Below are 26,102 nucleotides of genomic sequence, written 5' to 3' on the forward strand. Positions count from 1 at the left end.
AGCACTTTGGACTTAGTGAGCCTTCCATCAACACAGTCCTGGTTGAGGTTGAGAGTTTGTTCTATTACACCTGGTTTCTCAGGGCTTATCCCTGCATGGGTTTCCCTGCTATCCTCCCCTGATCTCCTTATTCTCTGCCTTCTATTGGATAGACTCTTCTCTCCCTTTTTTTTGAGGAGGGACAGGTGGGAGGGGCTTGCCCCAATCTGTCCCATGTGATTGGGAGTGGCACAGTGGCACAGGGGACGGCATGTGGTTAGCACTGCTGCCTCACAGTGCCAGGGACCTGCATTGGATTCCCAACTTGGGTCACCGTCTGTGTGGAGTTTGCACATTCTCTCCATGAATGCGTGGGTTTCGTCCGGGTGCTCTGGTTTCCTCCCACAGTCCAAAAGACATGCTGATTAGGTAAATTGGCCATGCAAAATTCTTCCTTAATGTACCCAAACAGGTGCTGGAGTGTGGCGACTAAGGGATTTTCACAATACCTTCACTGCAATGCGAATGTAAGCCTACTTGTGACTACTAAAACAACTAACTACTGCCCTCAGGTAGAGGTTCAGTTCTGGTTCTATCTCTCGATGGCTTGTCAAAGGGATGAAGCATCACCCTCACTCTTTCAAGGCCAATTCAGAAAATATTCTGCTACACATTCAGATTTGCCTTACAGCGGACAGCAACATCAGTCACTGGCTTCCTGGTAGAGGCCTCTGGCTTTGGAGGAGCACTGTGCCAATATGTCCTCTGAAACATCACTGCCCTCTGGTGGAGGTTCAGCATCAGCTGCACTCCCTGTTGGATTTTAGACCTGGACATTTCCCTTACTGGCTGTGTGGTTATTTCAGAATCCTCTGGGTCTGCCTCCAAATTCAGAACGTTGAGTTTGGGCAGCAGACCACCTGCTCATTCAGCAGTGATTCGGAATTCTTTGGATCTAACTCAGGACAAGGTAGTTTCCCTAACAGCAGAGTATCAATTTGCGGATTTTTCTGGGATACGTCTTATAACAGTGAAAAGAAGGTTTTAGACAGCCAGACCTGCTGCTCACCCAGCAGGGTTATAGACCCTCTCCTTTGTAGAGTTCTCTGCCTGGGATCTGACCTTCCCATGTCTTGCTCTGTCCTGAATCTTTGGGGATTCATTCGCTCACAGGAGCTTCACTTGCTGTGCCACATGGCTTTTCGGCTAAATGGGACATCACCCTCACTATTCCCTGGCCTCCTATTCCCCATTTAATCATAGAATCCCTGCAGTGCAGAAGGAGGCCACTCAGTGCGTTTGGTCTTCTCTGACCACAATCTCACCCAGGCCCTATCCCCGTAACCCCATCTATTTACCCAGTTAATCTCCCCTGACACAAAGGGGCAATTTAGCATGGCCAATCAACCTAACCTTCACACTGTTGGACTGTGGGAGGAAACCAGAGCACCCAGAGGAAACCCGTACAGACATGGGAAAATGTGCAGACTCCACACAGGCAGTGACCCAAGGCCAAAACTGAACCTAGCTCCCTGGTGCTATGAGGCAGCAGTGCTAACCACTGTGCCACCGTGGCAGGAAGCCATTGCTTGAACAGAACACTGGATCATTCGCACCTCTGTTGTCCCGGGAATTTGCATTCTCTTAACCTGTTCCACAGCTCCCTGATCATTACCGCCTCCAAGCAGCCGTATCCCATCCTCCTGTTTAAACTTTACAGGTCCCTCATGGACCGCTTTTACTCTCTGGCCTGCTTTTGGCCCTTCTACCTTCCAGTAACTCTAACACTGCAGCGGGTGAGGCGCCTCTCTCTCTTTCTGCCCCCTTATCTATCTCAGTCTCAGTGGAACCCTATTGAACACGGCAAAAAAAAACGTACCCACTCATTCAATTTACAGGTCATCCTCTTTGCCTGCTTGAATTCCACCAGTCCCGTCTGGATCTTCAGCACTTGCACAGACCTACTCTTGGTCTTTTTAACTTCCAAGATTTGTTCCTTAACTGCAACTCCCACTGTTTGAATTATCTTCTTCAGGGCCTCTCAACATCCCCCAGCTCTCTACTTTGCTGCAGACTTTGTCTGTGTATTCACTGCCAGTTTGATTACAAGTAGCCATTGCCTAGGTGCTGCAACCCACATTGGCTCTACTGCCACCTTACTAGTCTCAGAATTCACCTGGTCTCTGTTAACTTGGCAAAGAATGCAGTTACTAACTCGATTTCCAGGCCATCCTGTTCTCTTGGATTAAACTCCTCCGGTCTGACCTGGACATTTAGAAACAGCAGAGACCTAACCTTGGTTGTTTTTAATTCCAGGAGCTACTCCTTAACTCCATCCCTCTCTAGTTCTATTGTCTTCTCTGGGACCCCTGAACACTCTCCAGCTTCCTCCCTTGCTGCAGACTTTGGCTATGTGTGCATTGATTGCAAGTGGCAGAGCCAACATCCACCGGCCCTGTTGCCCCCTTAAGACCTTAGAACCATTCTGTATTCCTACAGATCCCGGCAGGTTTAAAATAGAACATAGAACATTACAGCGCAGAACAGGCCCTTCGGCCCACGATGTTGCGCCGACCAGCTTTTAAAAAAAAACAACACTAACCCACTAATCTAAACCAATCCCATTTCGTCCATAAACCTATCCACAGATCTCTTAAACGCCCCCAAACTAGGCGCATTTACAACTGCAGCTGGCAGGGCATTCCAGTCCCTCACCACCCTCTGGGTAAAGAACCTACCCCTGACATCAGTCCTATAACTACCCCCCCTTAATTTAAAGCCATGCCCCCTCGTGCTAGCTTTCTCCATCCTAGGAAAAAGGCTATCACTATCCACCCTGTCTAAACCTCTAATCATCTTATATGTTTCAATAAGGTCCCCTCTTAGCCGCCTTCTTTCCAGCGAAAACAACCCCAAATCTCTCAGTCTCTCCTCATAGGATCTCCCCTCCATACCAGGCAACATCCTGGTAAACCTCCTCTGCACCCTCTCCAAAGCCTCTACATCCTTCCTGTAATGTGGGGACCAGAACTGCACACAATACTCCAAGTGCGGCCGCACCAGAGTTGTGTACAGTTGCATCATGACGCTGCGACTCCTAAATTCAATCCCCCTACCAATAAACGCCAAGACACCGTATGCCTTCTTAACAACACAGTCCTTTTGGCTTCTTTTGACTCAATCACTTTTTCCTGACAGCTCAGGAAAATTATTTTATGGGGATGCCTTGACTGCCTCTATTTCCCTGTCCAGTTCTTCAGTGAGCTTGCTGTCATTCCCTTTCTACTGCCTCTCATTCCCTTTCTACTGCCTCTCATTCTCTTCCTACCTCCTCTCTTTCTGTTCTCTCACTTCCCAATTCTCTGAGTTCTAATTATGTTCTCAGAAATTCCATTTCTTTTTGTAACCCGTGTTTTAGGCTCACAATGTGACTTTCCCATTCATGCTTTGCAATATTATCCAGTTAAAATTTTATTTATTAGTCACAGTATTAACATTACAAAGAAGTTACTGCAAAATTCCCCTAGTCGCCACAGTCCGGCTGTTTGGGCCAATGCACCTAATATCAACTTGGAGAATGCTTACCCGAAGATCGGTGGGAGGAAATCAGAGCACCCAGATGAAACCTGCACAGACACAGGGAGAACTTACAAATTCCACACAGACAGTGACCCACAGCTGGTTATTGAACCTAGGTACTAGAGCTATGATGCAGCAATGCTGACCACTGTGCTGCCCACCCACCTTGCATTCAAAGGAACCTTACTGCTCAGTGCCTAGATAGATTTTTTAGCTCTTCAAGCCACAAAGCTTTTAGAATCTCAAAAGTAAGTTCTCCTCCCCAATACCACCCCCCCACCCAAGAAAAGCACTTGTGTCAAAAGTGGACATTCAAAAACTTCAGTTTAACAAATTCAAGAAAGCCTTTGTGCAATTGTTTAAAATCAATTTCATGGAACAAATTACTTTCCCCAGAGATGGTAATCAGGCTGACAATGTTTTTTTACAAGTGCCTCACATTGTCTGGGTCCACAGGGAAGGTATCCCATTGTTCCAGACAGACCCCTTTCCACATTTCTGTTGATTGCTAGTGATGCAATCACCAGCAATCTTCAGTGTCTTGTATCCATTTTAAAAACAAGATACAACTCAGGTCATTTTAAAGTCCAATATTTCCACAAATTATTCCAACCACCGCAGGGCTTTCTCCCCAGATTCATATTGACTCCAGTTTTGCAAGAGCTCATTGATGCCACACTCAGTTAAATGCGGCCTTGATATCAAAGATAGTCACTCTCACCCCTCTCCTAGCATTCAGCTATTTTGTCCATGTTTGGACCAAGAATCTAGTGAGGTCAGGACCTGAGTGTCCATGGCAGAACCCAAATTGAGCATCAATTGGCAGGTCTTTGTTGAGTTAAGTGTCACTTGATAGCACTGTTGATGAATCTGTTCCATTACTTTACTGATGATTAAGAGCAGGTGATAATTGGCTAGTTTGAATTTGTCCCGTTTCCTGTGTACAGGAATCTATCTGAGCAATTTTCCACATTGCCGGGTAGTTGCCAGTTTTGTAACTGAACTAGAACAATTTGGGGCATGGCAAGTTCTGGAGCACAAATCTTCAGTACCCTCTTTCTGCCTCCCAGCTCTCATTGAATTGCTGTGTGCCCTGCAATCTGTCACATGAAGGCTGGATGCTCACTGATACTGCCACCTTCATCACCTGTGTGTGAGGAGATTAGCCTCCCCTTACACTGACAGGATGCAGTAATGCCAGTGTCATCCATTTACGGAAGAGCAGCAACCGCAAGTGCAAAATCATGATCTGAGGGTTTATATAATTTGTGTCATTTTCTCGAAACAGAATAGGTTTCAGAGCCACTGGTAAACGGGAAGATTGTGAAGTACCCATATACTTTTCAGATCAAAATTGAGCTATAAGGATAAGTGATTTGCATTTCTACCTGATCAAGCGCTCCGACTGGGAGCCCACAAACAAACCTGCCAGGACTTTTCACCCTACAAACATGCCTACCTCTGGGTTAATACCAGTGAAAATGGGATGATGCAAAATGATGTTAAACCTGATTTCCCTTAAGAAACCCAAGTGGTTTTCCTTAACCTGTATTTGTCCCTGATTATTTTTGCTTGAAGCTTTCTTATCATCAAAGTTAACGTGACTGGCCTATAGCTGCTGGACTTATCTTTATTCCCTTTCTTGAATAAAGATTTAATGTTTACAATTTTCCAGTCATCTAGCACCACCTGACTCCAGAAATTAGATATATAGTTAAAAGGAAAGAATTTGCTGGGATAAGTTATGAAGAGAGGTCAGATAGACTTGGGTTGTTTTCGTTGGAGCAGTGAAGACTAAGGGGTGAGCTGATCCAAGGTGTACAAGATTATGAGGGGCATGGACAGGGTGGATAGGAAGCACCTAACCATCAAACCTTTGGACTGTGGAAGGAAACCCACGCAGCCACAGGGAGAACATGCAAACTCCGCACAGGCAATAACCCAAGCCAGGCATCAAACCCGAGTCCTTGGCGCTGTGAGGCAGCAGAGTTAATCACCATGCTGCAGTTGAAATTCTGTGATATTGGCCATTGTTATAGCCACATGAGAGAAAGCTGCCTTTGGACAGAATTGGAAGGCCGGATCTTCGAAGAAGATAGAAACCGTCGTCAGAAAGACAAAGTTTTAGTGAGAATGATTGACTTGGAGTGGGACTTATGCCTGGGTGATTTCCTGAGAAATCCATGAAACCTGTTTTGGTTGCATGTGTCATTTATACTACCATGTGGTGTGTCCAACCACAAGTTGTCTGCTAATGCACAAGTACCTCATACTTATCCTGAATGTTAAGAGTTTAAGATACATCTTGTAAATTGCTTTATCTTTCTGAACTTGTGCTTTATTCCAAAGGCAGGTGTCTTGAATTGGAACAGTTATCTACCTTAAACAGAACAATAGCATTTTGTTTGGTCCCTAAGTGGATCTATCTCCACCTGTTACAAAAAAAACCCTTTGTTCATCTGCTGATGTTTTGTTTAAGAGTTCGTTAATGATACTGTAGCATCTAATGTGTATAATCTTCATTAGGATTTCCGCAAAATTGATAAGAAGTTAATCAGTGCATTATACTTTTTGATCTTATTTGATTTATTATAGTCACATATATTGGGGCACAGCGAAAAATATTTTTCTTATGTTCTGTACAGTCAAAACATTCTGTTCATAGTGTATATAGGGGAGAAGGAATGGAGAGGGTGCAGAATGTTGTATTACAGTCATAGCTAAGGTGTAGAGAAAGATCAACTTAACGCAAGGTAGGTCCATTTAAAGGTCCGATGGCAGCAGGGAAGAAGCTGTTCTTGAGTATGTGTTCTTAGACTTTTGTATCTTTATTGCGGCAGAAGAAAGTGGAAGAGAGTATGTCCGGGATCTGTGGGGTCCTTGATTATGCTGGCTCCTTCTCCAGGGCAGCAGGAAGCGGAGACCAAGTCAATGAATGGGAAGCTGGTTTGTATGATGTTCACAATCCTTTGTAATTTCTTGTAGTCTTGATCAGAGCAGGAGGCATAGCAAGCTGCAATACATCTGGAAAGGATGTTTTGTACAGTGCATCTGTTCAAATTGGTGAGTGTCGTAGTGGACATGCCAAATGTTCTTAACCTTCTGAGAAAGTAAAGGCATTGGTGGGCTTTCTTAACTATAGCGTCAGCGTGGAGGGATCAGGACAGATTGTTGGTGACCCAAACACCTAGAAACTTGAAGCTCTTGACCATTTTCACTTCCATTGACGTAGACATGGGCATGTCCTTCACCAGTTTCCTGAACTCGATGACTATCTCCTTTGTTTTACTGACATTAAGGGTGAGATTATTGGTCATCACACCATTTCACCAGCTTTGCTGTCTGTCAGAATTCTTCTTTGATTTTCATGCTGCTGGATAACATTAATGTTGCCAGATCCTCCTGTCCTGGTTACAGAAGTTGATTAACATTGGGAAAGGTGGAATCCATGTCACAGAGATCATCAAATTTTTATGAGCAGTTTTCTCTCAGGTCAACGAGGGCAGCATGGTGGCACAGTCATCAGCACTGATGCCTCACAGCGCCAAGGACTCAGGTTCAATTCTGGCTTGGGTGACTCTCTCTGTGGAGTTTGCATGTTCTCTCTGTGTCTGTGTGGGTTTCCTCCCACAGTCCACAGATATGTCGGTTAGTGCATTGGCCATGCTAGATTCTCCCTCAATGTACCCAAACAGGTGCCAGAGTGTGGCAACGAGGATACTTTCTCAGTAACTTCATTGCAGTGTTAATGTAATTCTACTTGTGACACTAATACATAAACTTCAAGCTTTAACAGTGCCATCACTCCACTGTTGTCACAACATCTGGGCCATTGAGTTTTGAGAGATAATTACTGAGTTTCACTCATAATTATTGGCCACTTGTGGACTTAGTCTTTTCTGGTAAATTGAAGGTTTTAAAAATGTTTAAAAATTGTAATAGAACCCTGCATTATCGTAGAATCCATCAGTGCAGAAGGAGGCCATTGAGCCCATTGAGTCTGCACTGACCACAATGCCACCCTGGCCTATACTCACAACCCTATGCATTTACCCTAGCTAGTCCCCCTAACACTAAGGGACAATTTAGCATGGCCAAACCACCTAACCTGCACAACTTTGGACTGTGGGAGAAAACCAGAGGACCTGGAGGAAGCCCATGCAGACACTGGGAGAATGTGCAGATTCTGCACAGACAGTGACCCAAGCCAGGAATCCAACCCAGGGCCATGGAGGTGAGTGGCAGCAGTGCTACCCACTATGCCACCCTGCCACCATAAGCACAAATGCAAGTTGTATTGGGTACCACTCAATTAATTCCTACATTCTTCTGCAATAATTCAGCTGATCCCTCTTAGATTGTGTAAACAAATGAAAATTGTACCACCTTTACATTCATCAACTAACCATGGGTAATGCCACCTGTAATTTGCTCATGGACGTACAAGTCCAAAGATGTGTGGATTAGGTTGATTGGCCATGCCAAATTGGCTCTAGTGTCAGAGGGATTGGCAGGGCAAATGTGCAGGGCTATGGGAGTAGGGCCTTGGTGGGATTGTGGTTGGTACAGACTCAATGGACCAAATGGCCTCCTTCTGTACTGTAGGGAGTCTATGATTCCATTTTCAGTTGAAAAACTAGTATGCAGAAAAAAATTCTTCATACATTAGGGAGGTGCAGGTAAGAATTTCTGCGTTGTCTAATTGTGTTAGCTGCATTGCCAAGAGGTCCTTTGAGACTTTTCTATGAATGATAAACAGGTGGAGTCTTCCCACATGGTTTCAACTGGGCAAACATTGCTGCTTTTGGAGAATTTCTGTCTAAATTTCTGCAAAACCACATCATATGCCCATCCTTCTATTATAACATATGAGCTTATAAGTTCTAAACTTCGGAAGTATGATAAATGACAGGTTAAAAATTTGCTAACTTTGGGGACACCAACTTATGGTTTGAACTTTCTCTCACTGTGCGACCTGATTTTGACTATAGGAGGCGCATGCAGCCTGTTGTGAGAAAAGCTCTGGTTGTAAAAGCAGCAGGGAGCTGGAGAAGCTGTGAGAATGCACATTCTCATTGGTTGTTTCACAGAAACAAATTGAATTCTTTTTATGAATACCTTCTAACAAATGTAGAACAGATGTAAAAATCTTATCTAAAAATTGTGGGGGGTGGGGGTGGGGGAGAGTGCAGAATCATTGAATCACTGCTGTGCAGAAGGAGGCCATTCAGCCCACTGAATCTCTGTCAGAGGATTTTACCCAGGCCCTATCCCCATAACCTCACGTATTTACCCTGCTAATCCCCTGACACTAAAGGGCAATTTAATGTGGCCAATCCACCTAATCTGCACATTTTTGGGAAGGGACGTATTTTACAACAACAAATTATATTTATATAGCACCTTTAACATAATGAAACATCGGAAAGTTGCTTCACAAAAGCATTACAAAGTCGAGTACATCAATGAGCCAAGCTAAGGAGATGTTCGGTCAGATGGTCAAAATCTTGGTCAAAGGGGTAGCCTTTGAGGAGTGTCTTAAAGGAAGTTAATGAAGTAGACAGGCAGAGAGGTGTTGGAAGGGAATTACAGAGCTTGGGACCCAGACAACTGAGAGCACAGATGTCAATAACAGGAAGATTATGATTGGGAATGCACAAATGGCCAGAATTAGAGGTGTGCAGTTATCTCAAAGGGACGTGGGATTGAAGGAGATTATAGAGAAAGGGAGGGTCAAAACCATGGAGGGATTTAAAAATAAGGAAGGGAATTAGCACAATGCTCAGCAACTTAAACAATATATTTAATTACATTTCCATCTCTTCCCCCTTCTGTAGAAGGGTCGTATGGAATCGAGATGTTGGGGTGAATTTTCCTGTTCCAGCCGCCATGGGCGAGGGGTGGACCATGGGAAGTTCCATTGACCTTGGGTAGGATTTTCCAGTTTCAATTGGAGTGCAGCTGGAAAATCATGCCCGTTGAACCCTGTTTCTCTCCACAGATGCTGCCATATCTGCTGAGTTTTTCCAGCAATTTTTCATTCTTATTTCAGATTTCCAGCATCCATGGTATTTTGTTTTTATTTGAATGATGTATCTGGATTTCTTTCAATTTAGTATTCTTCTTCCCTCGCTCATGATACAGCCTTCTCTAGGAGACTAAAATTGGACAGTCACTTTGGGGAATACCTCTGTTTAGTTCAAAAGTATTGACCCAAACATTTTCTTGCCAGTCATTAAAATTTGCCACCTTACCCTCACTCTGACCTCAGCCTCTTACATTTTCCAATGAAGTCCAGTGTAAGCTCACGGAACAGAACCTCACCTTTTTTGATTAGGCATTTTACAGTCTTCTGAACTTAAACACTGAATTCAGAAATTTCGCACCATAATCCCTGCCTTTTTATTTTGTGTTTTTTGGTTTTGGACAGCATCTCAGAGAATCATAGAATATAGTGCAGAAGGGGGCCATTCGGCCCATCAAGTCTGCACCAACAACAATCCCACCCAGGCCCCATCCCCACAACCCCACATATTTACGCTACTAATCCCCCTGACACTCAGGGACAATTTAGCATGGCCAATCCACCTAACCAGCACATCTTTGGACTGTGGGAGGAAACTGGAGCACCCAGAGGAAACCCATGCAGACACAGGGAAAAAGTGCAAACCCCACACAGTCAGTGACCCAAACCAGGAGTCAAACCCAGGTCCCTGGTGCTATGAGGCAGCAGTGCTAACCACTGTGCTACCGTGTTGCCCATCTGTATGACAATGATTCTCCTTTCCTTCTCTAGACACACTTTTTGTTTTGTTACTTATGAAAAATTGGTACTGGTCATCACAATATACACAAGAACATAAAATCCCACCCAAGGTCAACAGATCTTTCCATGGTCCGTCCCTTGCCCACTCCGATTCCCGTGGCGGGCAGGATTCCAGCCACAGTCTACAACTTACCCCATTATCACCTTGCCTTTTGCCTTGCCCCATCATTCCTTTTATCATTTAATCTCACCTGTCTTCCATCCTGACACAAACCTCCCTTTTTTGTCAACAATTGCTTTAAACCTGTCTATTTTTCAATTTCCTGAACAGTTAATTCTGGCTCCATCGCCTAGATGCTGCCTGACCTGCTGAATATTTCCAGCATTTTCTGTTTTTCTTGTAAAGAATTCAATGTTCAATAACTCTTTACTAAACCTTCTTCGAAGTGTAACATTCTGTTTATGGTATCATTATTTACTGTATACTAAACCATACAAAATGTTCCAACCTTGGAGGAAACAATGTTGTATAAATGCAAACATCACCTCTCTGTTCTCTGTATACAATGTCCATGTGTATACAAAGAACCAACCTTCCACTTGCTTCAATGTTCTGGTTCAAAAAACTAAACATTACAAACAAATAATCAGATAAACTGACAATAACAATTAAAAGCCACAATAAAAACATTTTTCAAGCTTGTACATTGTAGCAGCCTATATCCAAGTGTAGTTTTCTGGATACTTCACCATGGTTTGCAATGTTGCCACTTAATAAGGATCATTAGCAAACTAAATTCTTCTTTCTTCAATGTCAATCTTCCTGTGCTTTTCTATACCTTCATAATATCATCCCACAGTGAAAGCTGATACGTAATGAAGGCAATTTATGTGGTGCAAAATTTACCGGCTTATTCTTTATTCCTGTCGTCTTACAGTCAACTAACTTGATCCCCATGTGCAAGGTTTTTTTGAAAGTTATGGGTGTTGGGAGCGGTAGAAAGGAGAGGGAGCAATAAGCACAGGGGATAGCAGTGAAATAAGAGATGGAAAGACCTGAAAATATAGTGAATCTAGGAACTGATGGTAGCACAGGTGATTGTCCCTTTAAGGACATCACAGCAGAAAAGGGTCACCTGCCTTGAGTGATCAATTGGGACTCAGTAGGGAGTTACTGCAGGGGATGAAGCTCTCTTAAAGCAAGAGTTTAGTGACAGTCATGTGGCTGGTGAACAACTCTTATTAATAAATATATTTTATTTCCATTAAAGAAGTTTATGAAAGATAGAAACACAGTAAATATAAGCAGGAGTAAGCCATTCAGCCGCATTGAACCTGCTTCGCCATTCATTTTGATCATGGCTGATCATCAAAATCGATATCCTGATCCTGCCTTCCCACCACTTTCCCAGACTTCATTAAAGAACACAAGAAGGATTTGTTAATAAGAATTGTCCAGCTAGGCTCTGCATGCTCCTTGCCTAAGCAGACTCCAGCCCCTGGGATGATTCCCCTACTCTGAAACCCTCAAACCAGGTGACCCTTTGCTGCTGTGTTGCTCTTAAAGGGACAATCACTGCAATCGGGTCCAATAATAGCGAGGATTGGAGTGACTGGAACACCAGACATTGGAGCAAAGCAACATCCAGAGACCAGTGGTGCCTTGAAATTAGGGCTGTTACCAAGGTTAAGGGACAGCTGAGATCTGGGTATTGCAGATACAATGGAAAGAAGGGAGAGAGAGAGAGAGAGAGAGAGAGAAATCTAGGTGTTAAAGATGTCAGAAAAGAGGGAGATTAGAAATTCATTGGCATTTCTAATGGGAGGGAAAGTGGACAAAATGCAGGATAGAAAATAACTAACAAGTTCATCAGATTCTACGATTGGGCTTTGAGGCATTGCCATTGGAATAGAGGCTGCATAAACTCTTTGTTACTTAGTGCACAGAGAAGGTGATTTTCTAAGGAGCAAAATTATGAAAGGATCAGATTGTAAACTGAAATAAGACAGAGCCTTGGCAATAACAGCTGGTAAACGCATGTAGGAGGGAGATGCATGGCGCTTTACTCCAGAAACAATTTGGCATCTATTCCCAGCTTGTCTACAAAAATTTAGCACTGGTGTGAAGTAGAAAGTTACTGTTGCCTTACAAGTCTCTGGAAATGCACATTTCTGTAAATGGACAGTAATTCCATCTCACTTGGTTTATAAAAAGTGATATGGAAGGTTGCTTAATTAAATATATTTCCTCCCTCCAACTCAGGTTTATTTATTTGCACAGAATTGCTCTTTTTGATCATTATACATACACAATGGGAATGTGGACTGATGTTAGTTTAAACAACCTTTGTGGGTTCCAGAGTCTGCATCCAAATGCTTCCCGGGTTCTGGAATGGTCTATAATTCTCCTATTCCGTTGGACAGACAGAAGAACTGTGGCCTTGGTTAAGACTCATGATTGTTCGAATTTATTACAAGTTTGTTTTGAGTATCTAACTGTACTTGGATTTATTGGCGTTGCAATGTTGTTATCTTGAGCATGGGATAATGTTGATAGTTTTAGATTTTTTTATTGCGCTTCTATTTGGTTTGTTTTCCTCATGTCGTAGCAGCTGTTCTGAAGTCCAAAATTATCCAAAAAAAGTTTGAGAAACAGCACCCAGAAATGTTTATGATTGGTAATTCTTTCTTCAAGCCTATCTATTTTGCCTATGCAAAATGTTGTCAGCACTGTAGTTCTACAGCTTATGTTGAGTAAAATATGAATTAAGCCTAGATTCCACAGGTGATGGAAGAAAAGAGCATGTTTGCTAAAACAGGAGGTAACCATCTGAAGGGCCTAGGGCTGGGGTTTAGTTCCAGGATCCTGATCCCTATGCTAGACTGAATGTCAGATTGGGAGCTGGAAAGTGGCCACGGTGTGACCCAGGAGATTTTCAAAAAGGCTGCCAATTAAGAGACCAAGGCTTTTGGCCCCAGCAGGAAAAATGTCTATGGGAACAGGAAGACATGAGGACACTTCAAGATGGAGGCACCCTCTTAAGACAGTTTACAATAAAATAGGGTCACAGCTATCAGGTCGCCGTTGTGGAGGTAGTGACAAGGTGGCAGAAAGGGGGGCAGATAGAGGTGACAGAACCAAAGGCGAAGTTGCTGGTTGGCTGGCCTGCCACTGCGAGTCTGCTTCCATCCATCTGCTGGGCTTCAGCCTCAGTGAGGCAGATTGGAAAGGGTGTAGGAGGAGTGCCCTCAGTTAACATTTTAAATGGGCATCAGTGGGTACTGGCCTCAACCAGCACAACAACCCTGCCTCCAAACTCATCACCTTCAGAGAATATATATCTGCCCATAAATTCAAATCCCACCAGTGACAGCTAGGGAATTTAAATTCAATTATGTAAGTTAATCTGCAGTGCAATTACCAAAATGTCATTAAAACTCATTTGACTCAGTAAGGGAGGAAACCTGAGATCCTTTACCTGATCTCTCCATGGTAATGTGGTTACTCTTGCCTGTCCTCTCAAACGGCCAAACAAGTCAGATGGCTAGTATCAGCAACACCCATTCATCATGAATGAAAAATATAATAATTCCAGAAGTCAACTGCAAAGAATAGTGTTTTTATTGCACAAAATATAGTAAAACAAACCACAGGCTTGTGGTGAACACAATTGGTCCCAACTAGGACACAAGGAATAATGGATCCACTCAGGGGCCTGCTTTATATAGGGCTTGGTATCCATCTGGTTGATTGATTACCAATCCCCAGGGAGCTTGCATTCAGTGAGTTCTACAGGGAGGCCAATCAGTGATTCCCTGTGTAAGTCATGGTGCTATCACATAAAACAAATAGGCAACACAATATTTTCTGGTAAGCTGTCTGAACATTAAGAAGGAAGATCCCTGAACTTGATTGTCATGGACTATAACAAACTAAATTAAAACTGAAAAGCAAATATATTTTCTTCTAAACTACAAATTAATAGCAAAACCACTGTAACATGTAGCAAAAATATAAACCTTTATTAATAATACTCCAAATTACAAACAGTAATATTCGCCGTCTTACCCTTCCAGCAGAAACAAAATGTAACCGAAACCAACAAAAAAATTACAAACGCACAAAGCAAAAATTATTAAATATGTTAATAGTCTATAAAATATTTACAGTGGAGTACACCCAAGTGGCGAGTAATCAAAGCAACATATTGTGTAACAATAACAAATATATTTCTAAATCAATATTCTGTTCTTTAAAATGACCAGTCCCCTCAACGCATTTTTAGTAGATTGTTTTTTCTCCTACATTAAGTCTCCCATGTTGTTCAGTTCCCCAAGTAAAGAGGGAAGTAAGATACTTTTCCCCCTCATGTTAAACTTATGGAATGTAAATTGGTTATCATGTCCCAAAGTGACTCAGAGACAAAGCAGGACAGATAGTCCACTTCTTACTCTTTGCAGTCACATGAATCTGCTTTGCACTAATTCTACATTATTGTGTAAAAGTACATTTAGGGCTCTGTCCGAACTATGTTGTGACGGTGTACAGTGCCTGGGGTACTTTACACTATTTTCTACCCTTTCTCTTTCCAATGGAGAAGCTCTTTATCTTTATCCATTACAGTTCCATAATTGACTTAAAGTCATTTCCCTCACCACCCGATGTTTCACTTGAGCAAGCACTGGAATCATTCACAAAAAAAGTCAAGATGTTGTGACATTTATAGAATCACTACAGTGCAGAAGGAGGCCATTCCGCCCATTGAGTATTTATGGACTCTCTGAAAGAGCATCTTACCCAGGCTCCCCGCTCCCCCCTCCCATCCCCTGCCTCTCTGCCTCCCCCCTCCCCCATTCATTTACCATGGCTAATCCACCTTACCTACACACACCCAACCCCTCCACCGCCCCTGGCATTTACCATGGTTAATCCACCCTACCTACACACATCGCCCTCCCTCTCCACCCATGCATTTACCATGCCTAATCCACCTAACCTACACATTTTAAGGGGCAATTTAACATGGCCAATCCACCTAAACTACACATTTTTAGACAGTGGGAGGAAACCAGACCACCCAGAGGAAACCCACACAGACACAGAAAAATACACGAACTCCACAAAGACAGTCACCCAAAGCCGGAATTAAACCCGGGTCCCTGGAACTATGAGTCAGTAGTGTTAACGACTGTGCCAATGTGCCATCGACTATGCCATCAACATAGGCTTACATTTGATCACAATTTGGTCTATAGGAACAATTTAAAGTATGCATTCTTTAGGAAATTCCAAATTAAGCAAAATACTTACATTTTAAAATTTGAGCTCATAGCAGATAACTCACTTCAGAATTCAATTTTGGCAGCACTTGTGAAGATTTTGCGTCGCACAATAAGAGTTCTGTCATAACAAACTTTCAGTGTGAATTGGTTGGCACTTCAGGTGAAGAGGTTCAGGATATATGTTTGGAAAAGTTTTGTCAATGTTACAGAAGTTCGATCAACATTAAAGGAGTGCAGGCAAAGAAATAATTATTGCAGCTGGTGTCAAAATACTGCAAAGAATTCAATCAGTATTAGAATAGAAAATATAAATTAATAATAATTGGTGCTGAAATATTATGAGGGTCTTTACAGAAAATTCACATATCAAATTATGAGAATTGCACTTTTTGAGATGTCCGAAAGATCCCATTGGAACTATTAGAATTCAAAACGGGCATATGCTTCCCTCAGCTTATCTGTTATCTGAAAAAGAAATAAAAATGCAGTTTAATATTTTATATGTTACTATTGAATCTACTGTTGCATTGCCAGCAGTTAAACTGATGAAAATAAAATTGTCTTCCTCCCAATTATGATTTCTCATCTTACGTTAGTTCTTCTTATCTTCTTCATTTTGTTTCTGCCTTCCATCCTTTCTAAAAAGTCCAACCTGTCTTTTGTGTGTACAATAAAATCTAGTGGTGCGATGTTACCAAAAAAATTCGAAGTGCTGAACAAATGTGAAAATGGGAGATTTTGGACCCTATGTTTTCGGCGAGAGGAAAATTAAATCTTATCACACTTAGAGAAAGAAATGACGCAAAGTGTGAGTCTCACCAGTAGGAGGAGTAAACAGTGTCTATTCACACTAAGAGGCTGGCTGCTGATGGTTAGAGGGTGCCATTACGCATGTGTCTGATCTCCCAATGCACTAACTGTATATAAGAGTACATAGTCAGTGAACTGGGAGATTGTCACTCTCTCCATTGCCCAGACATCACCTCCCCACACCCACCCCCATTCACACCCCCAAAACCCCTGGTTGATCCCCCCACCATCCACTCCTTCCAACCCCACACAAGCCTCTCATTCCCTCTCCTGCCAACTCCTCTGGTCAATCGCCACCCCCATTCACTCACCTCCTATCAATCACCACCCCAGTGATCCCCCATTGCAGAGCACACAGTTCCCCATGTGCTGCCTCCCCATCAGGGCCTATGCCTTCCTCTTAGGCATTGCCCCTCCCTTTAGGTCCCTCACCAGGGCACTGGTCAGTGCCTGGAGGGCAGTGCTGGGGTGCCAATCTGGCACCGCCCAGGTCCCAGACTTGCAGTGACCCCCCCTGCCCTGACCATCCAAGGGGTCTCAATGGCCTCCAATCCCAATGGTAAGACCACCACGTCAAGACCCCATTGCAGTGGATCATATGTGATCTTTGCCCCCTCAGGACCACCACTAGCGAGGCAAGTGAGCCCAGATGATTGCGCCCCGGGCTCACTAATAATATTTAAATTAGTAATTAAATATTTAAATCAGCCTTGCACTGATTGCTCTGGCAATTCAGAGATGGTGAAATTGCAAGAAGTGAGAAACAGGGTGCAATCCCAATTTTCCACCTCTCTTGCAGTCCTCCTGGTGCACCGTGCTGATGGACCAATATGACAAGCCCGTAAGATCGCTCCCACCCCCCAACCAGAACTTTAATGTCACCAGTGGGCAATATTTTTATAGTTGCCTTGAGGTTGTTAAAGATCAACCAATTAGTTTGGAGTTACATGGGCACCTGACCATTAGAGATATGAGATACTTTTCCTGAAAGACATTAGTGAACCAGTTAAGTTTTTAAGATTTCAGCTGCCCCTACTTCTCAAGGAGACAGTCAGAGGCCCACAGACACCCACAGGGAGATAGATCAGCTGGCCCAGTGGCCATCCACCCAGGTCACTGGGTGAGTCTTGCCCATCTGAATCCCTTCTTCCCGTGATGGCTTCAGCTCCAGATCTACAGGCCACAGAGGGTGGCACTGCCATACTAAAGGGCCCGCAAGCAGGGTGGGGCTCCCCAAGTCTCAGCCCTCCAGAGGCAGTCATCACAGACAACAGGATGTAGCAGTCAATAGGCTGCCTCCACTTCATAGGGGAGGCACCAAGACATAATAGCAGGATAAGGCAGGTTAAGAAATTGTAGTTGTACAGATTGGGAACTTGTATATAAAATTCAGTTCTGTAAATAAACTCCCACTAATTTCTCCCTTTCTATGGTTCTTTGTTGCAATGGACTGTGTTCCTGTCAGTCCGCAGTGAAAACTTGATTCCTGCACAAGATAAAGGCTGGGATCTCAGTCCAGGGCTTCCTTCTTGTGCTGTGTGCAACCTTCCCGGTGCATCAAGATAAAAGCAAAATACTGTGGATCCCAGTATATTGACGGCAGTGCTTTAGACTGACTGAATACATCAGTTGTGTCTGTATCTTGTTAAGTCCGTGCTCAAGTTCCAAAGTGCACCCAACCCCTCCACACCCTGATGGGCTTCTTAGCAGTTCATCAGTGTCCATTTTTGAATAAACTAAAGCAGTTGATAGAATATCATAGAATCCTACAGTGCAGAAGGAGGTCATTCAGCCCATCAAGCCCGTACCCGACATCAATCCCACCCAGGCCCCACCCACCCACCCCTCCATTTACCCCATTAATCCCCCTGATACTAATGGTCAATTTACTACGATCAATCAACCTTACCCGGACATCTTTGTAATGTGGGATGAAACCGAAGCATCTGGAGGAAACCCACGGAGACACTGGGAGAACTTGCAAACTCCACATAGATGGTCATCCGAGGCCAGAATTGAACCCAGGCCCCTGGCACTGTGAGGCAACAGTGTAACCACAGTGCCACCATGCCACCCAGAAGCTTCGATTCAAACGCAGTCCATGTTTAAAGTTATGAATATGATGCGGCTTTTTCTGGGCATGACCTGTGTCATCTCTTCTTGTCACCAAAGGTATAAAGCACAACACTGGGTTTGGAAAATAATTTACCCAACATCTCAACTTCTGATGGGAATACATTTCAGTCAATTTAAATGGAGAAGATACAAAATATTCAATTGGATCAAGGCAGGCATATGGATTGTGGGGCTTACCTTGCTATACATCTGAACCTGTTCATACAAAAAATGTTGAATTGTTTCTTTGTAGTCATTAGTGAGTTCATGGTTAAAATGATTCATTTCAGCTGCAAATACAAAAACAAATAAATGTACAGTTACTGAACTGAAAATACTCACATACAGCTATTTACAGAAGATTTCTCACTTATAAATGTGAGTCTATTAAGATTCAGCACTTGAAAAATGCGAGTGTTTACAGCAACAATCTCTTCTTTCTAGTGATGCAGCATTCACAGTGAAATGAAGCCACCAATGATTTCAGTATACTGGGACTAATGTAATAGGTTAGATCCTTAAAGAAATAATTGAACATTATATTTACATGCAGAATATGCCAAATAGTTACTTTTGTGCCTAGTTTATGTTTCAGTAGTTGTTGATTTGATTAGGGAAAATTTGCTTGGGAATATTGCCACAGTGGTCAACCTGATTAAATCTGGGACACATTCATTTTTCTCTACATGTGTTTGTTTAGCTGCGATAAGGAGGTTCTGGGTCTTAATAACTTCTTTATTAATCTATTTCTATAGTAAAACAGGAGGTAGTATTTTAAACCAGCGAGCAATCAATGTGTCCCGGGACCTTTCAAAAGGCAAGTCCTGGGGCCAAGAAGGTAGGGGATGCCTGGGGGTTGGGGGTGATCACAGTGTCAGGTGTTAGAGCAGGGAGGAGGAGGGGGTCCCAGAGTTCCATTGTCCTCCAGAGGGGTGGAGGAAGGAAGGACACCCCAACTTTAAGGGGCTTTCAAAGTGAGGCTCTTCGTGCCCAAGATGGGGAAAATTTTAAATGTCAATATCCCATCCTACTTGCGCCAGTTCCGGTGGCACAGTGATTAGCAGGGAACTGGGTTCAATTCCCGGCTTGGGCCACTGTCTGTGTGGAATTTGCACATTCTCTTTTTGTGTGAGTTTGCTCTGGTTTCCTCCCACAGTCCGAAAGACGTGCTGGTTAGGTGCACTGGCCATGCTAAATTCTCCCTTAGTGTACCTGAACAGGTGACAGAGTGTGGCGACTAGGGGATTTTCACAGTAACTTCATAGCAGTGTTAATGTAAGCCTACTTGTGAATAATAAATAAGCTTTATTTTACTTTTCCCTCCAGTGTAAAATTTGAGGCAGGAGAAGGCCGTTAAAGGATGTGGGGAATCATCTTGCCAACCCTGGAGTATGCCAGATTTTACCCAACAAATACTTCTTCCTGAAACCATCAGGGTTGATGTTTTTACCAGCAGATGCAAATCAACATTGGTGACTATTCAGGCCACTGGTGTGACCCAGGGTAAGGCAATTAAGGATTTATGAAGGACTGTAGCAAACAGAAGCGGCCCAAAGACACTTGTAGAACCAAGAGAAGGACAATTGTTTCTCCTGGCCCAAAAAAGCAGTAAAGACAATTAAGAATCGCTTACTTGATCCTCCTAAAGCCAGGTGCCGGAATTTTACTGCCTCACCCACTCGAGGCTAATAACATCCCGCCCGAGACCAATGGAGAATACCATTCTGAGAGCCCATGAGGTGGTAAAATTCCAGCCAGGATGTCCATTGTTGCCATTTTTTAAACATTGGGTCAGTGGTCCTCACAGTTACATCAGTGAGAAGCACATTTGAATTAGGACTTCCAGATTGGGTGAGTAAAAATGGTGAGGGGGATAGGAATGTGGTAAAATCCCCAGCCCCTGTCACAATGGCCTGTTTCACCTTCCCACCCACTCCATTCCTGATGGTTCAATGAGGGGATGAAAATTGGCTCTTAAGAATTAAATGTCAAGAAACGCTCAGGGATTTGGAAGAACTCATACCCTGTATGGCTGAAGACACGATTCCAGCCTTGAAAACGATGGCCTCTTTCTCTTTCACCGTGACTTTGTTGACTTGAGAAAGCTTTTCATATTCATGAGCTTTTTCTATTGCTCCCTGGAAAGATGCAATTGCAAAATAATTTTTCAGCTGAAATAAGTCTGCAAAATGTGTAGAACCTCTGCTTCAAGCTTTAAAAAGATGCATACCTTAATTTACATCGCTGGTAAAGTTTATCATAGAATCCCTACAGTGCAGAAGGTGGCCATTCGCCCCATCGAGTCTGCACCAACAATAATCCCACCCATGCCCTATCCCTGTAATCCCACATATCTACTCCACTAATCTGGCTAACCTGTACATTCCGGGTCACCAAGGGGCAATTTATAGCATGGTCAATGCATCTAACCCATACATCTTTGGACTGTGGGAGGAAACCACAGCACCCAGAGGAAACCCACACAGACACTCCACACACACAGTGACCCAAACCTGCAATCAAACACAGTCTCCCTGGAGCTGTGAGGCAGCAGTACTAACCACTGTGCCACCATAATTTGAGGTACTTAAAGATAGGTGCAAAACTTGTATGGATAAAGCCAGCCTTTGTCCCTGTCCCAGGCAAAGTATATAATAGTGGACATTACAACTTCTTCTCAGATCTGAACAGCACAGTAGCACAGTGGTTAGCATTCCTACCTCACAATGCCAGAGACATGGGTTCCAATTCCTGGCTTGGGTTACTGTCTGTGGAGAGTTTGTACTTTCTCCCTGTGTCTCCTCCCACATTCTGAAAGACATGTTAGCTAGGTGCATTGACCTGAACAGGCACTGGAGTGTGGTGACAGGGGGATTTTCACAGTAACTGCATTGCAGTATTAATGTAATCCTTAGTTGTGACTAATAAGTGAACTTTAAATAAAATCATTGTCCCAGGCTAATCGCTAGGGTTCTTCTACCACTTTTTAATGATGTTCTGCTTATGCACTGCAATAGATCTCCTGCCGGCAGTACCCAACATGGTCAGGCTTCCAACAGGCTGGGTCAGGATGGGTGGACAATATGCCTCCTCTTACAGTGACCATGCCCTCAGAGGAAAATCCAGGCAAGCTCTCTGAAAATAAATCTAGATTGTCACATGGCTAAATATACCAGCACCAGCGTTTTGCCTCCAGAAAAGCACAATAGAATTTTACTATAAGAATGGAACTAGAACCTATGTTGCAAAGTTATTAAAATTGACAGAGCTACTGAAAAAATTATGAAATGTAAAATAGATAAAATAACGAACAGGTACATATGAACATCAATACAGGGTTGAAGCTTGACAATATGGTGGCCTAGGAATTGGGCCATGTAACACCCATTCCTCAGGCACTATGGCCAGAACTCCACCACTCCATCTGCCATGGAGTTGGAGCAGGCGAGAGTCTGACAACAGAAATCTCTGTTGGCCGCGGGCAGGAATTTTCAGTCTCGCTCAAGCGAGGCCATAAAATCCCACCCTATGTCTAAGTCTCAATATCTCAAAAACGACAGAGTAAAGAACACGTTAATTCATTGTATCAACTACAGAAGGAGACTATTCGGCCCATTGAGTTTGCACCAACTCTGACAGAGCAATTTACCCAGGCCAAGTCCCCCCGCCCTATCGCTACATATTTACCCCATTAATCCCCCTAACCTGCACATTTTGGGACATTAATTTAGCATAGTCAATCCACCTAACCTGCACACCTTTGGATTGTGGAGGAAACCTATGCAGACATAGGGAGAACGTGCAACCTCCATACAGGCAGTCACCCAAGTCAGAATCAAACCCGCCTCCCTGACACTGTAAGATAGCAGTGCTAGCCACTGCACTGCCCCAACCACAAAAAAAAACACAAAGTCACGACAAGGCTAAATGCTGAAAATCTGGCGTGCCCTATGCACAGCTGAAACAAGTAATAGGACTTAATGTCAGCCCACTGTTCCCACTGCAAAATTGGTTTGCCCTAAGAGACTCTGTGGTCTGTTCCAGCTACGCTCAAGCAAACTAGACCTGCACGCAACCTAACAGGCAGTCCGTTATGGAATAGCCTGTTGGGTCATAACCCACAAGGCCAGTTTCAAATACTGTTTCCAATACTTAACTGAATGTGGAACCGGGGCCTCACTTCCAAAAAAAACATGGAAGCCTGCCAGATGGCAGTGTCTGATCCACCAAACCACCCCCACCAACCCTGCTCTCTGGCACTGCATCCACATTACTGTTACCCTCTTTTTCTCTCACCGTATCTCAAACCACTTGCCTCCTCTTCCTGGCTTCTCCATCTTTCTCAGTTACTGGGGCTAACACTGGCCTGAACTGCAGTTGCTGATTCCATGTACATGGGACGCTACATCAGGGATATATATGGAGTCTCAGCACAATTTTTAAGAATCATTTTTTGCAACTTCTAAAGGGCACTTGGCTCTCAAAAAGGCTCATCGGCACCATTTCACTTCAGTGATATGTGCTTGTTGCAAGACACTTGCTTTGGCTAAATTTCTTCCTTACCGCAGTTCACTGTTACTGTGACCAATTTAATTTGAACTTCCTAACTCTTCTTCTGAACCTGGTTGCATGTTAGCAAATCCAGATTGTTCACTTACTTGGCCATTCCAATTGTTCTAAATTCTAATCAATGGGTCGGTGTACGGCAACTTGTTCAGGACTGGTGGTTCTGATTTGCGGTGAGGGCTGGCACCATTCTGCATGTATGCAAATAGGTGCACCCAAACTTTTAGGCCAGCATGTCTTCAAAATTCCATAAACACCCTGAACATTAAGTTGAAGTTTATTTATTAGTGTCACAAGTAGGCTTACATTAACACTGAAATGAAACTACTTTGAAAATCCCCTAGTGGCCACACTCTGGTGCCTATTCGGGTACACTGAGGGAGAATTTAGCATGGCCAATGCACCAAACCAGCACGTCTTTCAGATTGTGGGAGGAAACCCGAGCACCTGGGGGAAACTCATAAGAACATAAGAACATAAGAAATAGGAGCAGGAGTAGGCCATCCAGCCCTTCGAGCCTGCCCCGCCATTCAATAAGATCATGGCTGATCTGTCGCTGCTCAGTTCCACTTTCCCGCCCTCTCCCCATAACCCTTAATCCCCTCTCCTATCAAAAACCCATCAACCCGCGTCTTAAAAATATTTAGCGAGGCAGCCTCCACCACTTCAACGGGCAGAGAATTCCAGAGATTCACCACCCTTTGAGTGAAGAAGTTCCTCCTCAACTCCGTTCTAAACCACCCCCCTTTTATCTTGAGGCTGTGCCCCCTAGTCCTATTGTCTTTTTTGAGCGGGAAGAGTCTCTCCACCTCTATCCTATCCATCCCATTCATCATCTTATACGTCTCAATGAGATCTCCTCTCATTCTTCTAAACTCTAACGAGTACAAGCCCAGTTTATTCAGCCTCTCCTCATAGCTCAACCCCCTCAACTCCGGTATCAGCCTAGTAAACCTCCTCTGCACTCCCTCCAAGGCCAAAATATCTTTGCGCAGGTGCGGCGCCCAAAACTGCACACAGTACTCCAGCTGCGGCCTCACCAATGCCCTATACAGCTGCAGCAAGACCTCCCTACTTTTATATTCAATCCCCCTCGCTATGAAGGCTAGCATCCCATTCGCCTTCCTGACCACCTGCTGCACCTGCAAGCTGGGTTTTTGCGACTCATGCACAAGGACCCCGAGGTCCCTCTGCACCGTCGCCTGCTGCAGTTTTTCGCCTCGTAAGTAATAGTCCTTCCTACCATTTTTCCTACCAAAGTGGACCACCTCACACTTGCCAACATTAAATTCCATTTGCCATTTCCTGGCCCATTCGCCCAGCCTATCTAGATCCTTCTGCAGACTCTCCACACCCTCCGCACAATTTGCCGTTCCCCCAATCTTGGTGTCATCAGCAAATTTCGACACCCTACACTCGGTTCCCTCCTCCAGATCATCTATATAAATGGTAAAAAGCTGAGGCCCCAGCACCGACCCCTGGGGCACTCCACTAGTCACCATCCGCCAATCCGAATAGCACCCGTTGACCCCCACTCTCTGCCTCCTATTTGACAACCAATCCTCTATCCACGCTAACACCCTACCCCCAACTCCATGTCCCTCGACCTTCTGCAATAACCTCTTGTGAGGCACTTTGTCAAACGCTTTCTGAAAATCTAGAAAGACCACATCCACCGGCTCTCCTCTATCCACTGCCCTAGACACATCCTCATAGGACTCCAGTAAATTTGTCAGACACGACTTCCCTTTAATGAAACCGTGCTGCGTCTGCTCTATCAAGCAATTCCCTTCAAGATGCCTCGCAATTTCCTCCTTAATGACAGATTCTAACATTTTACCTACCACAGATGTTAAACTAACCGGCCTATAATTCCCCGCCTTTTGCCTGGCACCCTTCTTAAACAACAGCGTAACATTAGCCGTTTTCCAATCATCCGGCACTTCCCCGGAATCCAGCGACGGAATCCAGAGTCTCATGGAGACTCCGAAAAGACAGTGATCCAAGCCAGGGATCAAACCCAGATCCCTGGTGGCAGCAGTGCTAACCACTATGCCACAGTGCTACCCTTTGCTTCAGCGAGAGCAAGGGAAATCCACTGCATGGTAATAGCAACTTGTTTTACAAGGAATGTCAACATATGTATTTATAATGATATTAGTCCTTACATTTCAAACAACACATGTTGAATTTTCAACTAAAATGGTGATGCATTTGTAACTTGTAGTGATGCATTTGTAACTTGTAGTGATGCTAGCCTGGGCATAGTATCCAAGGGCAAATTTGTCCTTTAATTGGTGGGAAGTATAATTATCCTATTTTCATTTGTAGAGTATCTGAATACAGCTATGTTGAATGAAAGATCATTATCAAATAAGCCAATAAAAACTGCAACACTTGGTGCCAGGTTTGCATTAATTCAACTACGAGCAGTCAGCACTTGGAGTAGGCGTAAAATTCCAGTTGTGCTTTGGGAGGAGAATTGAAGTGTTTGCATCAAAGTGAAGTGCAACAGACTGAGATTAAAGTTACTTTAACTTTTATCTTAAAAGCAATACTTTTTTAAATATAAAAACTATTTGGCTTCAAGTATGCGTGCTTCAAGGAAGAGTATCCCTGTTCTGCGCTGGTTGGAACTACTGCTCAGTTTTGCCTGTTTTTTCCTCATCGTTTTGAAAGGTCCAGTGGATTTTGAATGGACAGCGCTCTGTCTTTTCTGTGCTGCATTGTGCATTACAATGAACAGCACTATTCTCTTCCTGGAGACTGGTGCTAGTAAGGAGCAATGTCGTCATCTGTCACGTTTCACAGAAGTAGGCATTTTTTGTCTTGCCGTAGCATTCACAACAGGGGTTGTTGTGCAAATTATCAGCACTATCGAGGTGGGCATGCTGTTGCAACCTGACCAGCATCATTTTAGATTGGCTCCAACTTGGTCCTCCGACTTTCACCTTACAGTCGTCTCAACCGTATGCGTTTCCTTCGCTTCCTTATTATACTGGAT

General features: G+C 43.8%; 1 protein-coding gene across 1 annotated transcript in view; it reads right to left on the minus strand.

The window, feature by feature from the left end:
• Positions 1-16,027: 16,027 nt before the first annotated feature.
• The window catches only part of LOC145352933 (sorting nexin-9-like), a 68,299-nt gene continuing 58,224 nt past the window's right edge, over positions 16,028-26,102 (minus strand). Inside the window, exons 16-18 of the mRNA XM_080203241.1 lie at positions 20,556-20,670; positions 18,731-18,822; positions 16,028-16,072 (exon numbers count right to left, since the gene is read on the minus strand). Coding sequence (XP_080059367.1) covers positions 16,028-16,072; positions 18,731-18,822; positions 20,556-20,670 — 252 coding nt within the window. The remainder of the gene's footprint in view (positions 16,073-18,730; positions 18,823-20,555; positions 20,671-26,102) is intronic.

The sequence above is a fragment of the Carcharhinus amblyrhynchos genome, chromosome 15, assembly GCF_965287045.1.
Source record: "Carcharhinus amblyrhynchos chromosome 15, sCarAmb.v2.hapA, whole genome shotgun sequence".
Taxonomy (NCBI): Eukaryota; Metazoa; Chordata; class Chondrichthyes; order Carcharhiniformes; family Carcharhinidae; genus Carcharhinus; species Carcharhinus amblyrhynchos.